Genomic DNA, 19,299 nt, shown 5'->3' with positions numbered 1-19,299 from the left:
ACTGTCACTTTTCTGTTCTAAATGAAGAGACAAAGAAATGAAGCAATTAAGACAACAGGAAGGAGAATTCAAACTATTCACATACATGACCTTGTGAATTCCTGACCACTACAGCTTTTCACTAAAGGAAGGCATCCCACAGCCCCTGGAATGTCTGGGTCCCCCAGCCTGGGGACATGGGCACAAGGTGTACTGCCTCCTTCAGCCCTGCATATCTGTATTTTCTTTCCTTGCAAATGAGATGCAAGGTGAGAAACATGGACAGTAACAGGGTCTTGCCTGGGGTGTGCAACAAGAAACCAACTGCACCGTGTTCCTGGGACTCCGAGCTGAGATATGGCTTCTGTCACTATTTGCAGTGCACTTTTCCTTTTCTTCAGTGTCACTTTCTGTATATTGTTAATGTGAGGCAGATACAGGACTGTCCGCTTCCTTCCCAAAGGTGTGCTCAGCATTGCTGAGTGTCATTAAACAGGTATGAAGGTTCATGCCAGAGTTTCAGTTCTGTGTGGAGATTTATCTATAAAAATAGCATTTGCATTTGCATTATCTGAATTGACTGGAGATTGTAGAAGATACCTAGATTTATGGACAGGTGTGTACAGTAAGAAAACTTCCTTATAGTGCAGATCGTAAAATGTAATCAAGCCTTGGCTTAGAAAGGGCTGCAGAAAAGAAAGGGTTTCTTGCATATTGCTCAGTGGGTCAGCTGGCAGAGCCCTTCCACAATCTGCAGAGCTCAGTTCTCGAGTGCCCTGCTTCAATGCCATCACACTCTGTCCTTTTGGATGTCCCTGGGCACATGGTAATATTACTTGTATTGTTTCTCTTGCTAGATTCTCGTCTTCTCAACAGCCTTCTGCCCTGATATGGCAGAAACAATGTGAGCAGGGCAGAATAAGTGCGAGGTAGTACCCCGCCTCCACAGAAACATGCTTTGCCTTTGTGTAAACCCCAAATAAGTTTTGCTCTGCCAAGATTCAGAAGCTTATTTCCTGTATGTCATGTTGCATTCTCACTTTCTCTAATTTTTTTTTACACATGCAGATTTTTGTCTGTGTTTAATCATAGGGATAGGCAGAGAAAAGAGATATTAGCTTGTCTAGCTTAGCCACTAGCTAATGCAGTGCTGGTTCCCTCAAGCACATACTTAGACAAACATTGCAGCCAAGCATACATGACTCTCATCTTTATTTAAATAGCATGTTACCAAGTTGCTGTTTGAATTTGGAAATTAAGTGTATTGAGAAAGTGCCTTCAAAATTTAAGACTGAGAATGAGACTTTTTTTCTTTCCCCAGAGGAATTTTATTAAAAGAATGTAGGATTTTAGGATATCTTATTTTTATTCACGTTTTAAAGGCTTGCATGAGCAACTAACATTCACCAGTTTCAATGTAGCCATTTAAGGTCTGCTTATTTCTAAGCTATTAGAATGATTAACCTATAGCCATAATCAATAACTTTCAGTCAGGCAAAGTTCAATTAAGAGCAGCTGAAGTGTTGGAAGTGAACGAAATCGGTGCATTGGGCTCTTAACTATTACAACAAAATGCGAAGCAGAGGCCTGGCAGAAAACCTGCAAAGGCAGTCGAGCGGTGCCTCTGTGCTTCCTCATAGCCAGCTGTACGATGAGCCAGTTCTCCAGCATGCACCAGAGCACTGTAACACTCGATCCGACGTGTATGGTCTGCCAGCAGCTGCCAGAGTGCATCCCCGCAGCCTGGTGCTTGCCCTTGTCTCTGGCAGTATCCCTGATGTCAGACTTGGGAGAGGTGGCCCAGGACAAGCCAGGACAGGCTGGCGGTGAACCTGCTGGATGGCAGGGCAGCGGGGGGGAGCTGTACTGCAGCTGAAAACCACACAGTCTCAGCTGAACCCTGTCTTCTAACACAGCTGTGAAGAGATGTAACCAAGTTGCAGTCTAAGAAATCCCCAGGTTTCATTTCAGAAGAGAGTATTACAGCAAAGCAAGACTTGAAATGTCTGCTGCTGAAAGCTGCTCCTGCTATTAGTATTGTCCAAGCTAGAAAGGAATTGAGCAATACTGGATGGCATGGCCTCTCTAAATAATGAGAGTCTTTTGCTGCTGTTACCTAACTACCAAGCAAACAGCAATTGGGTTTGGAAAAAGGAGTATCCTCCCATCATTGTTGTAAAGTTACAGTATAAATAGGATAATACCAGTCTGGAAAACCCTGTGATAACGATGTTGAAATGACATGGCTTGCAGTCATACAGTTTGAAAAAGCATTGTTTAGATAAGTAGCCATTTGGGGAGTTCACTAAATGGTTCCAATATGGTTTTATGGGTATAGTGATGTATTTGAGTCCTCATGACGGATACCTGATTTCCCACCTCAGCTTTTATAGTAGCTGTGCCAGCTGCTGAATTCCAAGGTGTAATTCTCATTAACGGTGATCTGAAAAAATGATCTGAAGTTTCCTACAGAGTCTTTCCTAGCTGTACTGTACATGAACATTGTCTGTCTGTTCTCTAGGAGGAAATACGCCCGCAGTTTGAAGCCAAGTACTCCAAGAAAGAACGAATGAACCCCATATCTGGAAAGCCAGAGCCTTATCAAGCATTTGCAGATAAATGCAGCAGACTCATTGTTTCTGCATCTGGAATATTTTTTATGGTTTGAGAACTTTTATTTCTTTTCCTGTTTAAAATAATACAAAGTAACTTTATCTCTGATGAGAGAGTATGGAGATACTGGATATGACTGCTTGAAAGTACCATAAGCTCTATCATGTTTACTGCTGACTGAAAATCTGCACAGAGCAAATATCCTGAGTTTCTGTGAAGTCCCACACTAGTTTACTCTTCACTGACTCTCACAGTTAGTTAAGTCTTTCTTTCGAGGTCCAGATTCCGGAGTATTACTAAGGCTATATGCATAGGGCTATGTGTAACTATACAAGTGCTGGAATAGTGATATTATCACATTTAGGCACCAACTTCAGCTGAATGAATTTCCTTACCCTCCCCATGTAGATAAGGCAGAGTGATGAAGAGGTGCCACAGGGGAGTCTGTTGTTCTTTGTATGCTCTACAGAGAACTTAGCTTAGGTGACTAAAGTGATTAGAGATATTTGTATCTCCTATTTTTTCAGTGTACCACAGGGGTAAGAAAAGAGGGCTTATATTCCTAGTGCAATTGAAACAGAGAAACTGATGTTCCTTCTCTAAAATGAGGCATTCCTCCCCCTTCCAAAGCACAAAGCTACATGCACCAGGGAAGTCTCTCCTAACAGAGCAGCATGCATTTCTGCTAAAATGCTCCCTATCCCCTAACTCTACTGAATCTGTTATTCAGTATTATTCACATGACAGCAGTAGCAGTAGGATTGTCTTGAAAACACAGTTGTCATCAACTTGGACCCCAGTGGAATTTACTAGTGCTTTTCCAGGTGTGTTTCTGTATTTTGCCTATATATATATATATATATTATATTATTTTTTTCTTGAAGGGGACAATTTTCACTCTCTACCCTTTGAAAAGGCATTCATTTATCTTCTTGGCCTAGTGGTAGATTTTGCTCAAAGTGCCAGAGAGAGTAGCCTTGCCCTGAATTTCATGAAATGCTCTACAAATTGTCTCCATAATAGTCCTTGAAACAAGACAAGGATTGTTTTCATTGAAGATACTTTTTAATGTTGGCATAACATGGGTTTCCAATGAGGTAGAAAAACAACGATTTTTCCCCTTTTAGGTAAAAAATATCCCTTAAAAAGAATAGTTTTAAGCACAGGAGATATGCTTACCAAAACTTCAAGTTAGAGCTTTTCTCAAAATCTCACAGCACTGACTCACAGTGCAGTTATAAATACAGCTGCAACTGGATCGGTGGTTCCTTGTTACCAAAGGAAAGGGGTCCTTCCTCTTGGCACTATGCAGGGAATCCAGAGGCAATCCTCTAACTCAGTAACTCTGCAATGTTTCTGTGTGCTGCCAGTGTGGTAGCAGAGAATCTAATAAACTGCCCCTTCACATTCACACACACCTAACTTTTTTTGTTCTTCTGCACTGTGATTGTGTCAGACAGTGTTGTCACTAATAACATATGAAAGCAGCTTGATTAGCACTTAATGTTTTCAGAATCATTTTTCCCATTCAATTACCTTAGATATGCTTTGGTTTTGACAGGTTTCAGTTGTTTTTGCATAACTTCAGTATACATCTAGCTTTTGGAAGTACTATCTGTCTTTTACTGAAGAAACTCTCCCTATCTAATTAGATAGCTAACGGGTACTGTGTCAGCATTTGTATGAGATGAGTCACCCATACTAATTCCCAACTGTTTGTCCTTTAGGTGGTTTGCTAAACTGTGACATAAATTGGTCATGATGGAAAACAGTTGTCATTTAGTGCTCAACTGTTGCATATGGAACATCAAGCAATTTAGCAGGCTGGCTCAGCTGCATGGCTCTCACATTATAACTGTCACATTTGCTGAAAGACTCATCAGAGAAGACATTACCAGGGCAATTGAATTTGTTACCTTCCCCAGATAGAATCTTTACAGAACTGTAGCAAGAAACAGCTTGCAAGGGGAGCTTGCCATGGTTGTTGCTGAGGCAGTGCTTACAAATGGAGACTTTTTCCTGCAAGCGTGAAGCACAAATTCCACCCCAGATGCAACACCATCACACTGGGACATCAGTTTGAGAATAGCCTTTGTACATTGTCAAACATGTGTGTAAGAAAAATTCCCAATTCCCAGAACTGGCAATACTGTTTTCCACATTAATGCTGTGGAGCAGGTACATTGGCCAAGAAAATACTTAAAATGAAAAATTATTTTATTATGACTTTATAGGTATTTTGCATTATGGAAATAAAAAGGAATTCAGAATAAGAGGAATGTTCATGTTGAAACTTTTCTCTAGAACCAAAGTTGATGTTTATTTCAAGCCTTTCTTTTCATTGGTATAGTTTTCAGTTTCATAAAAAAGTTAACGCCTGTTCTATCTCTCTTTTTTTGTTTTGTTTTGTTTTGTTTTCCTCCTTCAGATATGTGTGGTGATTGCTGCTGTTTTTGGCATTGTTATTTACCGTGTTGTGACTGTCAGCACTTTTGCTGCCTTTAAGTGGGCTTTAATCAGGAATAACTCTCAGGTTGCAACTACAGGGACTGCAGTGTGCATCAACTTTTGCATTATCATGCTACTGAATGTGGTGAGTAAAACTCATATATCCAAAGTGAGTCACCAGATTGGTAGATATCTCAGCCTGCAGAGTACTGAATACTTTCAAATCCTGACTTCAGCAGAAACAGAGGTTACACGGTGCCTTGCTAAGCTGGACATGACGTTTTTGTTTATGGACATGTCACCACTTATGTAAAGTACAATTCTAAAACCAATACATTAAGTAAAGCATGTTTGATTGTTCTAAAAATGTTTTAGGAAGACATGTCCATGCTTCTGTTTTATCCTTTGCCTTTTTTTTTTTTTCCTTTTTCATGTTTGCAGGTTTCAGTCTGTTTCATTAATATCCTTGTTTTTAATAAGTGTTTGGTTGTTCTTTTTTAAATACAGTGGCCAAGCTTAGCTCTTATTTAAACTAATTTCTGTTATTTCAGCTTCAGTTTTCATGGTAGCACCAGTCAGGATATGCATGTACAGATACAATGCCCATATGCAGAAAGGGTGAAAGCTTCACAAGGCTTGAGCAGACATGACTTGTTCCATGAGCTGCTTATGGCCTTTTCAAGCTGACAGCAGCAGAGATGTGATCTAGGTGCATTTGGGGGGAAGGGGTTGCTGGCTGGCTGAGGTTAGCCTACTGTGCACATGTGAGATGGTTTGGAACTGGGCTTGGACATTTCCAGATAGCAACAGCCCCAGTAAGAGAATTTACCATAGACTAAACAGGGGAAGAGTTTCATCCTCCCATCAAGATGCAGATACTGCTGTGGTAGCAATGTGCCTTCTGTTAATTGATCTTGGCAAGAAATGTATGGCCTTTTACTCTCAGATAATTGTGTTTTGTCAATTGTCATTATAAGAATGCATTTTAAGGGAGAGGAGGAATCAGCCTACGAATCATCCAGGTACTGGAGCCAGGGCCGAGTATCTCTGCCCACTCAATGGCTAGAGTCTTCTGTCAAAAGCATGTTAGGCTTTGCTTCAGAATATATGCTGACTTACCTGGGCAACTTATAGAGGAATTATAAGGTGTTATTTCAGGCCTGCATACTTACAAGGGCTGGCTTGGAGATTATTTTCTTACCTATGCAATACCCAAGAATCTCCATCATCTAAAAAAATAATTCTAACAGCCCATCTTTTATACAGCAGTAGGTTCCAAGAAGTGTTGTGGCAGGACTTCACTTCTCCCTTGTCATAGGCAAGACTGGATTGGTGATTAGAACAGTCTATCAAGAACTATTGACTATGTTTCCCCTAGGGTGGGACAATAGGCTGAGAAAGGGCAGAAAGAGGTGGAAGCTATTAATTCTCTTTGAATTTGTACTGAGGGCTCCCTTCTTCTATGCTATTTTTCATTTATTGTTTGTTATCTGCAGCTTTGGGGGATTTTCTTTAATCTACCTAGAGCACACAATAAGCATAGAAGAAATAAAAAGAAAACTATATATATATCTATGTCAGTACAGCATCTGTTTCCAAGTCCTTAGTATAAGCCATTGTATATGCAGTGAAGCAGCAACAAAGCAATATTGCACAAACAAAAATATTTGGTTCTCAAAGAGTTCTACAGCTTAGAGAAATTTTTAAAATAATGAAGGATGGCTTGAGGTTGCCTTTTGAGAGACTTTATTTCCCAAAATATATCAAATTAATAGAGCACTGCAAAGATGGATTCCTTAAGCCTTGTGCACATTGCCATGCAATAGGCACCGTATCCTTAGAACTGGATATCACTCATGGAAACAAAAGATCCCCAAAATATGAAACTGCATTAGCTGCATTAGTAAGAGGAGTTACAAACATAAAACCTCACTTCCTATGATGGATGAATGTAGTTTACTGAAGGACAGTAGTGCGGTTTCTTTTGAAAAAAAAAATCTTTTTTTCCCATCAGCAATCAGGTAGTTGAATCGTGTACAAACTGTGACTCAAGAAAAACAGCAGTAGAGAAAGCTTAGACAGCATAATAAAACCAGAATGGACCAAGACATATATAACAGTAGGGAATTCACTGCTAGGAAGCCTGGAAAACAGCCAGTGATTCTAATACAAGTTAACAACCTCTCTAATCATCAGAGGAAAGGTACAGACCACAAGTAAGTTCTAGACTGGATGCTCTGAGAGCTAGGTAAATACACTGACGCATCCATCATGACAGAATGATCTGACCTTCAAGCATAAAATCACCCAGACTGTCATGCTGCCTGACCTGGGAACAATCATTGGCTTTACTTAGGTTAATAAAAGCTGTTAATTTCAGTGACTCTGTCCACAGAAAATAAGAACAACTGTATAATCCTAAAGGAGGTCCCTTGGGATGAGTAGTGATAAATTGCAGTAGCAGGTAATCTGGTCCAAATGCTGTTAAGAGAATCTCTAGTGCAGTCTTACTGTTCCACGAGGAACAGCAACAACATACAGGTTTGATACCCACATCCACAGAGCAATGTACATTTATAAAATAGTGTACTCCCTGCTGGGATCGAGATATAAACCATCCAGACACTTAGCACTTTTACAGTTGCCCTTAGGAGATGCTTTTAAACCTAGAAGAAACCATCTTTTTCATTACTTGAATCAAAACATTTTACACCAAAGGCAGCAAAAAGCTGTTCATAGCAAGAAGTGGTTGTTAACACAGATGAGATAATTCAGGATAACTTCAGATCTTAAACAGTCAGTTTAATCTATAAATTGTACTTACTTCAATTTAAGTAACAACAGTTTATAGGGATAACTGCAAATAAAAAGAAACATTGCTTATATGAACTTCAGAAATAACTAAGTACTTGAGCCTGAAATATGAGGAGTTTTTTACCCCTGTATGCATCAGTGAGAATTAAGGACATTTAGCATTTTGTGGGAGCAGGCCCTAGCCTCATTTGAAGCAAATGGAAATGGTTGTATTAATTTACATGAATAATGATGGTGGTGTGCTTTACAGGTTCAAAAGCTCTTTGCAAACAGTAACTGTGGAAACACTCCAAGTTAGTTTTCGTAAGCTTTATTAAGTTAGCAGTTTCACAGAGAATTTGAGAGCTTGGTACATGCTAACCTCAGCAAGTGCCACTTAGGATTTAGAACAGCGTCACTGACTCAGGGTAAGATATGTGTCTGGAGGTAGGAATTATGAAAGGCTTTCTCTGAAGAACCCTGATTCCCCAGTGACTTTCATTCTTTTCAGCACCAGAGAGAAAGAGAAAAAGAAAACAAAAGGAAAAAGAAAAAGGGGGAAAAAAAGAAAGAAAAACAAAAAAGCACCAGAAAACTGCATCCCAGAGCACAGAGTGGTTTTCTTTGTGAGAAAAATGTTCCATAAGTAATTAAAACAAAAATCCCAACCTACAATTCTGCTTTGTGTTTTGGAAAAGTTGTCAAACACTTTTTCACTGTGTACATAAAATAGGGACAGTGATAGCTTTTTTTCCACATGTATTGGGGATGAAAAGCGCTGTGTACAAGCTTTACAAATATTATTATTCTTTGATTGTTTCTCTGATTATTGTATTATTACTATATAGTTTTATTATCCTCATTGCCAGAGCATCACAGGGATCATTTGAATGTCAGATTTAACATGGAAAAGCGATTACTTAGAAACAGTATGATAGTTTTTGAATTGGCCATGTTCTAAGAGGCTGTTTCTTCTCTGTTACAGCTGTATGAAAAGGTAGCTCTTTTCCTGACAAATTTAGGTAAGTGGAGTTAAATACACAGTTGAATGATATTGTGCTGATTTTTTGTCCCTATATTGTGACAGCATTCAAACTGTCTGTATAGATATGAAAAGTCCTGATTAATTTTATGTCTATAAGAATGAATGTTTTTCTTAAGTTTAATAAAGAAGTGTATCAACTAAGCTATAGTGCGATTGAATCAGCAGTAACAAGAAACCCACCTGCAGTCCTTGGTTCCTGTTCCAACCCCTCACCTTGTAAAAAGTTAAACAAATTGTTACCATGGGGGCAGAAGCATAAGTTTTCAGAGAGACTGAATGTTCAAAACTCCCAGATTTTGCAGAAACCTGGAAACAAGGGAATCACTTTTGGAAACCAGATCTGTAGCTTGAAACTGAAGTTCTTACTGACTCTCAAACATATCTGTGTAGGAGGGTCAGTATTTGGGAGGGAAGATAAGAAGGTGACTTGTCAGCTTTGCCAACACCTGAACTCTAGTGGTGCTCTAAGTTTAAGTAATTTTTCAGGTCAGCCTTAAAGGTGATCTTTATGCTAGGGTAAGGTTGACATATTTCTTTGGTTTTACAGGCAGCTTGTACTAGAGTAGCAAATCACTCATCTACCTTCAGCTCAGGCAGTCTCTGGAGATCTTGATCACACTGGAAGATTGCAGTGGTTGGTGGCAGTTGGCAAGGGCTCCTTGATGTCAAGAAGCCTGAAATGAAATGCTGCTAAAGTCCTGCTAAATCAACCATATCATTGAATGTGCATGAGAAGTTGTTTTAGGAGATTATTCAGAGTTTGTGGATTATCTGTGTACGTTGCTGATGTTCAGTAATATATTTTGGACCAGGACTACAGATTTCCACCTCTGCTTAGAGGAACAGCTAATGTTAGCTAATGTCAGGGCTTTTCTACATCTGGAAAGTCCTAGGTGATGTGTTCAAAGTGTGTCGGTGTGAGGTAGTATTTTGTTCTGTTGTTTCTTAGATTAAGATTCCTCATTTTTATGTCTTAAATTTAAAATATTATTGCCATTCTGCATCCATGGAAAAGACACCTACTAGTTACAGTTAAGAAATACAACTTTCAAGTATGTGGTTTGTGTAGGCTATGCACTTTTTTCCCTTTGACATCTTGGGGACAGTAAGACGTGGTCTAGAGACCTTGAAGTTTGATTACTTTCTGCCAGGTTATCATCGAAGTAGGTCTGCTTCTTGTAGCCTCTGCAGATAGCACTTGTGTTGAGGACTCAGTGGGTCAAGCTGTTCTGACCATGTTCAGCCTTTATTGTGCTATTTACTCTGGTGGCCTAAGTAGCTGATTTAATTTGAATGATCTTTATCAGTGTAATAAGCTCAGAGTGGATTTGGCAGCAAAGCTACATTCAGGATGTCCTTCTTCGTATTTTACATGACCTTTTTGGAGCTCATGTCTGTGTTACTCAAGAGTTTTGCCATTCACTCTGATAGAAATATGAGCAAAGCTTCAGCTGCAGCAGCCCTATAAAAGTCAAGCTTATCCTTTCCACAGACTGACATCAAAAATCCACTATGCTTCATTTCTTTCTGCTTAGCTGAATATATATGTAGTGGCATGCACAGACTTGGCTTTCTTGACAAGTTACTTCCAAATTTATAGAGCAGTTGTTAATTAATAGTCTATTTTACAGTTTTGTTGAGTCATCTGTTTGAAATTTCCTCATGGGTAGTGTGGCTCCAATTAAAGAGAATCTAGTTTATCATTTTTGTGATTGTACACCCTTTGAAGTACATATACGAGTACTACCATTATGATGCCCAGAACTCATAGTAGTAGTCATAACTACCTCTACTTCTCTGATTACTCCTGTTCATAGCAATGTATTACTAACAAACAGGCTCATGACTACTGGAAAGCGGTTGCAGGACATGGTAGTGGTGTGTTGGTGTAGTAGTAATTTTGTTAACTCCTGCCTTGATTACTCTGTAGATTAAGGGCCAAGCTGAAGTGAAGGCATATGTCTTCCCCTTTCCCATTTGCCTATCCATCTATTGCAAAGTATTTTTTCTCTATCTTCTGTGAGGAGCTCCCTGGGACAAGGAAAGTGGCACTCTGCTGATAGCTTTATGAAGTCCTTAGGTGCCAGCAAGGTAGGCACATCCATGAAACAGAACCAGAAGGAGGATTTACTTCGGTTCAGTGTGACATTTGTAACAAAAAGGCACAGCTTATAGTGACATGCTTTGCATCTGTGTCATCATGGTAGGCTGCAGAGCAGGAAATGAGAGAAAAACCTGAGTCTGTAAGAATATACATGTTATCTTGCAGTCTCCTGGAAATATACGTATCCAGATACCTAAACAGGTTTCTGAGACTTTACAAGCTAGCTTGCTGTGTGCTTCTTTTGGATACAATTTCTACTGTCAGCTTATATATTGAAATCAGCAGGCTATTTACAAACACATTGCCAGCTCAGATAGGTGCCTGCAGCCTTTGTGCCAAGTGAAATTGTTAATCTGATTAAGCCTCTCAGACTCTGCTCTCTTTCTTCACAGAACAGCCTCGTACCGAATCTGAGTGGGAGAACAGCTTCACTCTGAAAATGTTTCTTTTTCAGTTTGTCAACCTGAACAGCTCTACCTTTTATATAGCATTCTTCCTTGGAAGGTAGGATTGATATCTTCAACCTCATATTCACGAAATAAGTAGAGAGGAGAAATAAGATTGTCAGTAATGAAACAAAATAGGACCATACTATCTCACATCTTAAAATGCAAATTTCTTACTAGCAAAGTGGGCAAATTACAGTTTTATTTTCTTTTCAAAGGCCCAGAAACAGACATGTAGTTTTCATTTCCTAGCATCGTATTGACTTAATGCTAACTCTTAGCAATTTCACAACTGGGAGCTGATGCCACCCCCAATAATACACATGCAGGCCACTTAGCTCTCTCTTCATGTGTGTAATTTGTATGGTAAGTAAATAATTCAACATTGTGTCTTTTTTTTTTCTTTCTGAGTATTGAATACTTTGCTGCTTTTATTATGAGATTTGAACTGTTAACAATGAATTAGGAGCCATCAGATTTTTTTTCCTAGGGAAAACTAACATTTACACTGTTTTCATGGAAAGGCAGATACCACAGCCTGAATAAGAAAATGGACTGGCAGTTGAAAACCATTTTTGACTGACATAAGCAGTTTTATTTACATTTCCTCTCTGCTCTGCATATGCTGAACATCAAACAGCACAGTACTTGGTATTCACATAAAACTTGAAGTAAAAATATATTTAGCCCTTCGTGTGAATTATTCCAGGGAATCCCCAAATCGTTTTTGCTGCACAACATCTTTTATAGTTGGTCATGCTAAGGTGACATTAGATTAAAACAACAGTGTGAGCTTTCTTCTGCTGCTGTGAACAGACTGCTCATACAACATCGTTGATGTACATTTGTGTGTTAAAGATTTACAGGACACCCTGGTGCCTACCTAAGGCTGATAAACCGGTGGAGACTGGAAGAGGTGGGTGCTTGCTAACTCTTATGATGCTGAAACAAGCTACACGGTGATTTATTTGCTGCCCATAGATGCAGTAAATGCAAGCAGAGGCAGACACATAACTCTGTCTAAGTATTTTTGAGTGTGCTATTGGGTTTTGAGATGCTTTCTAACTCCATACTGCTGACACTCTACCATCTGCTACAAAACCGTCCTTATATTGATATATGCCCTTTCAGTGCTAGCAGTTTCAGTCAGTGCATCACATTTGTATAGTTTAGCCTTTTCTTACATTTTTGTGTTGGAAGGCTTTCATCCTTAAAATGAATCAAAGTCAGATATGAATCTGACAAATTTTTGCTTCTGAAAAATTCCTTCCTCTCAGCTTTTCTAGCCTTGCTGACCAGGGAGCTATATTAATAAAATAACAATTTAAAACATAGATACATAAAATGTACTTAAAAATTGACCAAAACACCTGAACAAACTTCCCAAAAGAGTGATTGACATAATGTTGGATGTCTACAAAGTCGTATGAAATTCGAGAGAAGTGAGGGATTGCTTTTGCAAGTCAAGTACCAACCCCATTTTTTTTTTTGGCAAATACATTCAGAATTCAAAAACCAGTTATTGAAGGTGAACAGCAGCAGTTTCTGTATTGGTCCTGTAGCATTCAGTGCTGCTGTTTGTACAGTCAAATCCTGTGGTTTCTTTCCTGCTTTGCAGATGAATAATGGAAACAGCTTTGCAAATACATGACAAATGGCAAGTGGAAAATGCAGGTCTTTACACTGCCAACATGAATTTACAAACACTTCCAGATGTCTAAATATTTTCATTTACAGAGGTCATCCAAACGTTAGCAAAAAATGAATAATTTGAAAAGGCTGTCCTAATTTTGAAGTAGTGAATTCTGTACATTCAAGGAAAAAGTAATAAATGGGCAGATAGACTGAACAACCCTCCAAAGTCTGAGGGGGACCAAGCTGACCTAAGCTGCTGCAAAAAGAACATGATATAGCCTAGGCCGGTGTCCCTGGTTATATTCAAACCCCAGTGTACATAGCACATTAGCGGTGTTATGGCTGTAACATCACTGCTACTTCATTAGTACTTCATCTACCTCTCTTAGGCTATATTTGCTTGTGTGATGATTCCTAAAAATAGAAGGATGATGATTTAATAATAATGCTAGTGAAGTTAATTAAAAAGTGTTTGTGCTACCCTGTTAATCTAAAAAGAAACTCAATGAGGTCAACAGAAACCTCAGCAGGGACCCTGATTATGAGGACTGTATAATGCAGTATGTATTAGAAATTCATATTACGTTTTGTTACAGGTCATAACTAATTTCAGTTTTTTTCTCCCTAAAAAATAAAGAGAAATAGTTCCAGTTATGTGACAGTAATCTGTTTCACTTACCCATAATACCCAGGATTTAACGATACATCTTGGACTCCACTGTTTGGATCTGCAAAGTCAATTGTACAAAATGCTGTTTGAGGGCAGAAAGTTTTGGGCACTTTCTGTTTCTTCTTTATGGCATTGCCTAAATTTTTACTAGCTGAGCATCTCTCCCCAGACCAACACCATTTCTTCAAGGCCTGGACCTATGGCTAAAACAAGTAAGCACTCAGAAAGAGACACTGAGAACTGATGTTTGACAGTTAGGGACTTTCAGTTCTTCAAGAAGAGAATACTTTCAGGAATCTACTAAGTCGTATACATTATAAGTACTCAATAAACAGTATTAGGATTATCCTCTAGGCATAAACTCTTTGCATGTGCAGCTAGGAGAAATTTTTTCTTCATTTTTTGACTTGAGGCATAATCAGACTCCTTAAAAGCTATTGTAATCCTTGAAGGAATTTGGTAGCCTTTACCTCTATCCTACCCACAATTCCATAATATACTGTCCTGGTTTCAGCGAGGATAGAGTTATTTGAGTAGCTGGTGTGGTGCTTAGCTGCTGGCCAGGTTAAACCACAGCACATATTAGCAGTATTAGTGTGAAAACCATATTTGTTTCAGCTGATTCTGTCCCCTGCAGAGAATTAGATGATAGGCTTACAGGGGTCATGGTATGATACAGTTTTGTACGCTCCCGTGAGTTTATATTATAAAAAACATTAAACAGAACAGCATTAAATTTCCTTTAAGTAAATTGTCTAATATAGGTATTTGCTCTTTAAAAAATGCTTAAACTGAGCATTATTTCTACTTAACATTTTGTTTCTTTTTTTCTGTAGTGCCACCCTAGTGGATGCCTTATTGATCTCTGTATGCAAATGGGTATTATAATGGTGCTAAAGCAGACATGGAATAATTTCATGGAACTGGGCTACCCGTAAGTAAACATAATGTCTATGCTTTTGTAGGTCACAGAAGGATACTAAGTTTATTGGTTTTTTATGAACAGTTACATAAAAGCAAGGTACAGTAGCCATTAATATAGAAAATTTCCCTTAAGATAGACAGCTCTTAAGCTAGATTTCCAGACTTGTAGAGATAGTTGTTGTGGCTTTTTTATGTTGGATACGGTTTGAAAAAAGGAAAGTGTAATATAGATATTAACAAATAAATAATATGTGAGAAGTACTTGATTCCATTAAATCATATTCCCTGTTTCAAAACTCCTTAAAAATAACTGTAGGACCACTGTATTCCTTGCATAGGCAATATTATATGTATCATTTTTTATCTATACCAGGAAATTCTAAATTGGATTTCTCCTTGCTGGGTGATAAAAGATGCCTGAAAGGGCAGGTATGAGCTGGAAAAAATGCATTGCTGGCATATTCGCTCTCAGAGATAGAAAAATGTACTGACTGGTATGTAGACAAATTCCCTGGTGATCTTCTGGGTATTGTGGAGCTGTGCCCTAGCTACAAAGGTTGACAGTTATTCATTTTCTATTGGTTCATTTCTTATTGATTAGTATTTAATAAGCATGATTAATAGAGACAGTTGATGCTAGAGACTGTGGCAGATCATCAAGTGAAATTAGCAAGTGTGAAAACATTAGAGAGAGTTGACATTGTCAGAAAGTTTGCCCTTGCAAAGTTCTGCAGTTCGGAGGGATTTGCATCGCTGCAGGATCCACAGCAGAGCTAGTGCAGAGGTCGGTGCCTGAACTGCAGAACGTGTCGCAGCAGTGATTTCAGGCAGCCTCTGCGGTGATCACATCCAGCCGTAAGGAGAATGGAGTAAATGATTTAAATGCACAGAGTAATGGGCAATCAAGGTACTCAACATTCACCATTCGTCTATTTTCCCCAGCCAGTGCCTAGCGCGCTTCTCGCCAGGATTTTGCAGCTGTTAGGGCTGGAAGAATTAGCGGGGTGGGGAGGGGGGAACAGCAGCAGCAACACTGATACTTCTTTTTCCGCTCCCAGACTCTTTTGTCAGTTTTCATTAGATCTTTCTGCTACCTACTAATAGGGATTTTGAAACCTAATAATAAACACTGAAGAGAATTAAAGAAGGTGACAGAAGTAGATAAGAGGGGGTTGTTTAAGAAGAAGTGCTTTAATAGGAATAAACTATTTTAAGTAAAGTCAGTCCCTTCATTTAGAGTCACAACACAAATCACACAGTCACAGCAATGTGAGAAGCTTAAACCTATTCTACTGGGAGATGTGTTTTCTCTCCAGCCCTTTCACACTACCTCTCTAGCCCTGATATGCTGCAGGCAAGCACATTTCCTTTTTGTATGAAAAAACACAGTTATTTCTGCTAGGAGCATGGTTGGAGCCACATGGATGGCCAGAGGATTTAGAGGCAACCCTGCAGTCTAGAACATCACTGCCCCTCCATGCATACTCTGGCTATTGCCTGCCAAGTCCCAGGCAGTGCCAGCACTGTGCCACTCCAAAGCTGATAGTGGGGAGTACTTCTCCGTAAGACAGTCCTAGGAGAGATGCCACAGCAGCCTGTTTTGGAGAGTGCTATTTTGCATCATTTCAGGGTGGCAGTCCAGCCCTGGTGCTGGTGTGTGCTCCCACAGGGACCATGGGGGCACGCAGCAGGAGTCTGCCATGCTGCCCAGGGCTCCAGGTGTTCTTTAGCAACAGGAACTCCAGTGCCTGCTGTTTCATCTCACACTGATATGTACGGCACTGGCTTGTGTTTTGAAATTTATACCTGAAATTTAAAAACTAGGTTTCAAAGGTATCAAAGAGAGGCCCTAGGTTTGGTGTGCAAGGGCCTTTATTGTTTCATAGTTCCATGTGTTCATACAAATGCTGGCGTGTCAGCGTGGTGCTTCTGCTTCATACAAACACCACCTCAAGACCTTTGAAAGTATTTTACAGTTCTCTCCTGCACTGTATGTACATTTGCAATAACTAGGAAACAAAGTATAAATTATTGCTTCATTTGGAGGTGGAAAACTGCAATTTCAAGTTGATATTATTCCTGGAAGAAGAACACATATCAATATTAAAACCTTATTGCATTACATTGCTCATATTTTGCTCAAATATAAATCAGAAAAAGACATCGCTTCGAATTTTACTGTCAGTCTTCAACATTAATAACACTGGTTATGGGTTTCTGATCACACAAAGGAGGAAATAACTGGGATACATCTCAGAGTATAGGTCTCCCACCCACCTCATCCTGCATTTTGCCTTTTTTGCAGGAATTCATTTTTCAGCCCTCTCACCTTCTCATAGTCAGAACAAGAGAGGCAAAGCCCCATAATCATCAGTCATAACCATCTTTCATTCACAGGAATATCCTTTTTAGCCAGTTTTCACACTGATGACTGGCTGAATTATTTGGGTGAGTTAGCACCTTCTAACTTGCTGAGATGAAGGGGCCCACCACAATTTTGGAGAAAAGCTCGTGTTGTTTTGCTTTCTATACTAATTATAGCTCAAGTCCTTTTTGGCCCAGTAAGTGCAATTCCTTGACCTGGAGAGACAAAGGTGTTTACTTCAGATGTGGGCACTCATTTCTATTCTGGCTCAGTCTCTCCCGTGCCCCTACACTTGCATTTCTTCAGGAACAGCATGTTTCCTCTGAAGTCCAGTTCAGTCTTCCCCTTCCGTGAGGTGGAGAGCTCTCTTAAGTCTGCTGTTCATCTCTTGGCCACCACATGTTGTCAGTAGTCCACACACTTCTTTCTGCCCCTCATTTCTCTGCATGTTTGGCTGCAGACCCTATAATTACGTTCAATGTATTTCCTTCCCTCCCAGGATAGCTCAGGGACTGCCACCCCCACACAGTGTAGAGCCGTGCAGAGATGCCATCACACACAGGAAGGGATCAAGCAGCATTAGCACTCTGGTTACTGGTTTCTCATTTAGAGCTTAACTGTCTTCACACAACATTGTGTCCTGCCTTATAAACAGACCCTGAAATGATTTGCCATTTTGTATAGGCAAAAATAAGCTAAACAAGTAATAAAAAGATGTCAAAACCCCTTTTTCATTTTAGTAACATCCCACTAGCCTTATCTGTTTTCATACCTATTACACTGTATCTTCGGCCACATGCATTACTAATGCTCCGTTTTCCTGTGCATTGGAAAATTCATTCTGCAAGGTATGTTGTGCACGTTCAGCCTCTTCCAGTTTATCGATGAATAGCCAATAACAGTCTTTACTTGTTCTCTTTAATTTATTTGAAAATGTAGGCTAATTCAAAACTGGTGGACCAGGAGAAAACTACGGCAAGAGTATGGCACACAGAGAAAAACAAGCTTCCCCCAGTGGGAAAAGGACTACAATCTGCAGCCTATGAATGCTTATGGACTCTTTGATGAATACTTAGAAATGAGTATGGCACTGACCTTAGCTCTCTCTTTCACTAGATTTTAATGGTATTGCTTTTTTTTGATGTGGGCTGGTGTACTTTTTAAACTATTGCTGTGTGGAGCTAAAGAGGCTGCAAAACAGTTCTTATTCTTACAAGTCAGGTGAGGAATGGGAGTGGATTTCTAAGAGCCAAACCAAGTCAATGCAGCTAACCACACTGCTGCTGGTTTGTTAATCCTGCATTTATGACATGCTTCTGAATCTGGCTTCGTATGAGGAAGGTTGTTTTCTAAATAGCAGCCCACCTCTTCACCTGTATATGTTTCTGAAGAAGTTTGCTGGGTTTTGCTTAAGGAAGTTCCCTTGGGCTTTTATTTTAAACTGAATGGAACAGACTTGGATGCTTGGTTATGTTTAAAATTCACCATCATCTACTGCCTCATGTTTACAAATTAGCTTGCTGTCAAAAGGCATTGCTTTATCCGGAGGAAAGGGGAGAATAACTGCTGTAACAAATGTTAAAGAACAAAAAACTTTTGCCCTGTGTGACCAAACTGTGTTTATCATGAAAGTTTTTTTCTTTTCTCCCTCACACAATTCTTTTCGAATTAATGGCAAATCTGGGAGTCTGAAGACCTGCCTCAGGAAACTTACATAAGGTTTCAAACTGCTGCCTACTTGTACAGTAAACCCTAATCTTTGCAAATATTGAGAGATCCTAATTGGTGCTGGAATAAAAATGTAAATTTCTCAAAGCATAGATTGTCCACCTCCAAACTCTTCTCCAAATTACAAAATCTAGATGTTGAAGTCCATTCTGGTGATTGATGTGCATTTGATTTGGTCATCCTTGCTCTGAGATTTGGCAAGAAAGTTCTGCATAATTGTCACAAGATTATTGTATAGTACAGCACAATAAGGAATGTTTGTATGTGTGATAATTCAGTATCTGAGAACTTGGAATTAGAGCTCAATAGTTACACTGTGACCTTTCCCTTTCTTTCCTAGTTCTTCAATTTGGATTCACAACCATTTTTGTGGCAGCTTTTCCACTGGCACCACTTCTGGCCTTACTTAACAATATTATTGAAATTCGGCTTGATGCATACAAATTTGTCACCCAGTGGAGAAGACCTTTAGCTTCAAGAGCCAAAGATATAGGTGAGTTCTTTGTTACACGTGTGTGCTATTTTTAGGGCAAAATACTGACCACTTCA

The 19,299-nt window shown here is 39.4% G+C and overlaps 1 protein-coding gene across 5 annotated transcripts in view; it reads left to right on the top strand.

Moving 5' to 3' along the window:
* Nucleotides 1-19,299, top strand: part of ANO4 (anoctamin 4) — a 221,241-nt gene that overhangs the window by 187,711 nt on the left and 14,231 nt on the right. For all 5 annotated transcript variants that reach the window (XM_066994321.1, XM_066994329.1, XM_066994322.1 and 2 more), the window contains 8 exons: nucleotides 2,501-2,641; nucleotides 5,021-5,185; nucleotides 8,819-8,855; nucleotides 11,375-11,486; nucleotides 12,287-12,344; nucleotides 14,570-14,667; nucleotides 17,962-18,104; nucleotides 19,091-19,243. In XM_066994321.1, coding sequence (XP_066850422.1) covers nucleotides 2,501-2,641; nucleotides 5,021-5,185; nucleotides 8,819-8,855; nucleotides 11,375-11,486; nucleotides 12,287-12,344; nucleotides 14,570-14,667; nucleotides 17,962-18,104; nucleotides 19,091-19,243 — 907 coding nt within the window. The remainder of the gene's footprint in view (nucleotides 1-2,500; nucleotides 2,642-5,020; nucleotides 5,186-8,818; nucleotides 8,856-11,374; nucleotides 11,487-12,286; nucleotides 12,345-14,569; nucleotides 14,668-17,961; nucleotides 18,105-19,090; nucleotides 19,244-19,299) is intronic.

This window comes from Anser cygnoides, chromosome 1, assembly GCF_040182565.1.
Source record: "Anser cygnoides isolate HZ-2024a breed goose chromosome 1, Taihu_goose_T2T_genome, whole genome shotgun sequence".
Lineage (NCBI taxonomy): Eukaryota > Metazoa > Chordata > Aves > Anseriformes > Anatidae > Anser > Anser cygnoides.
This window is presented reverse-complemented; position numbering and strand designations above follow the sequence as displayed.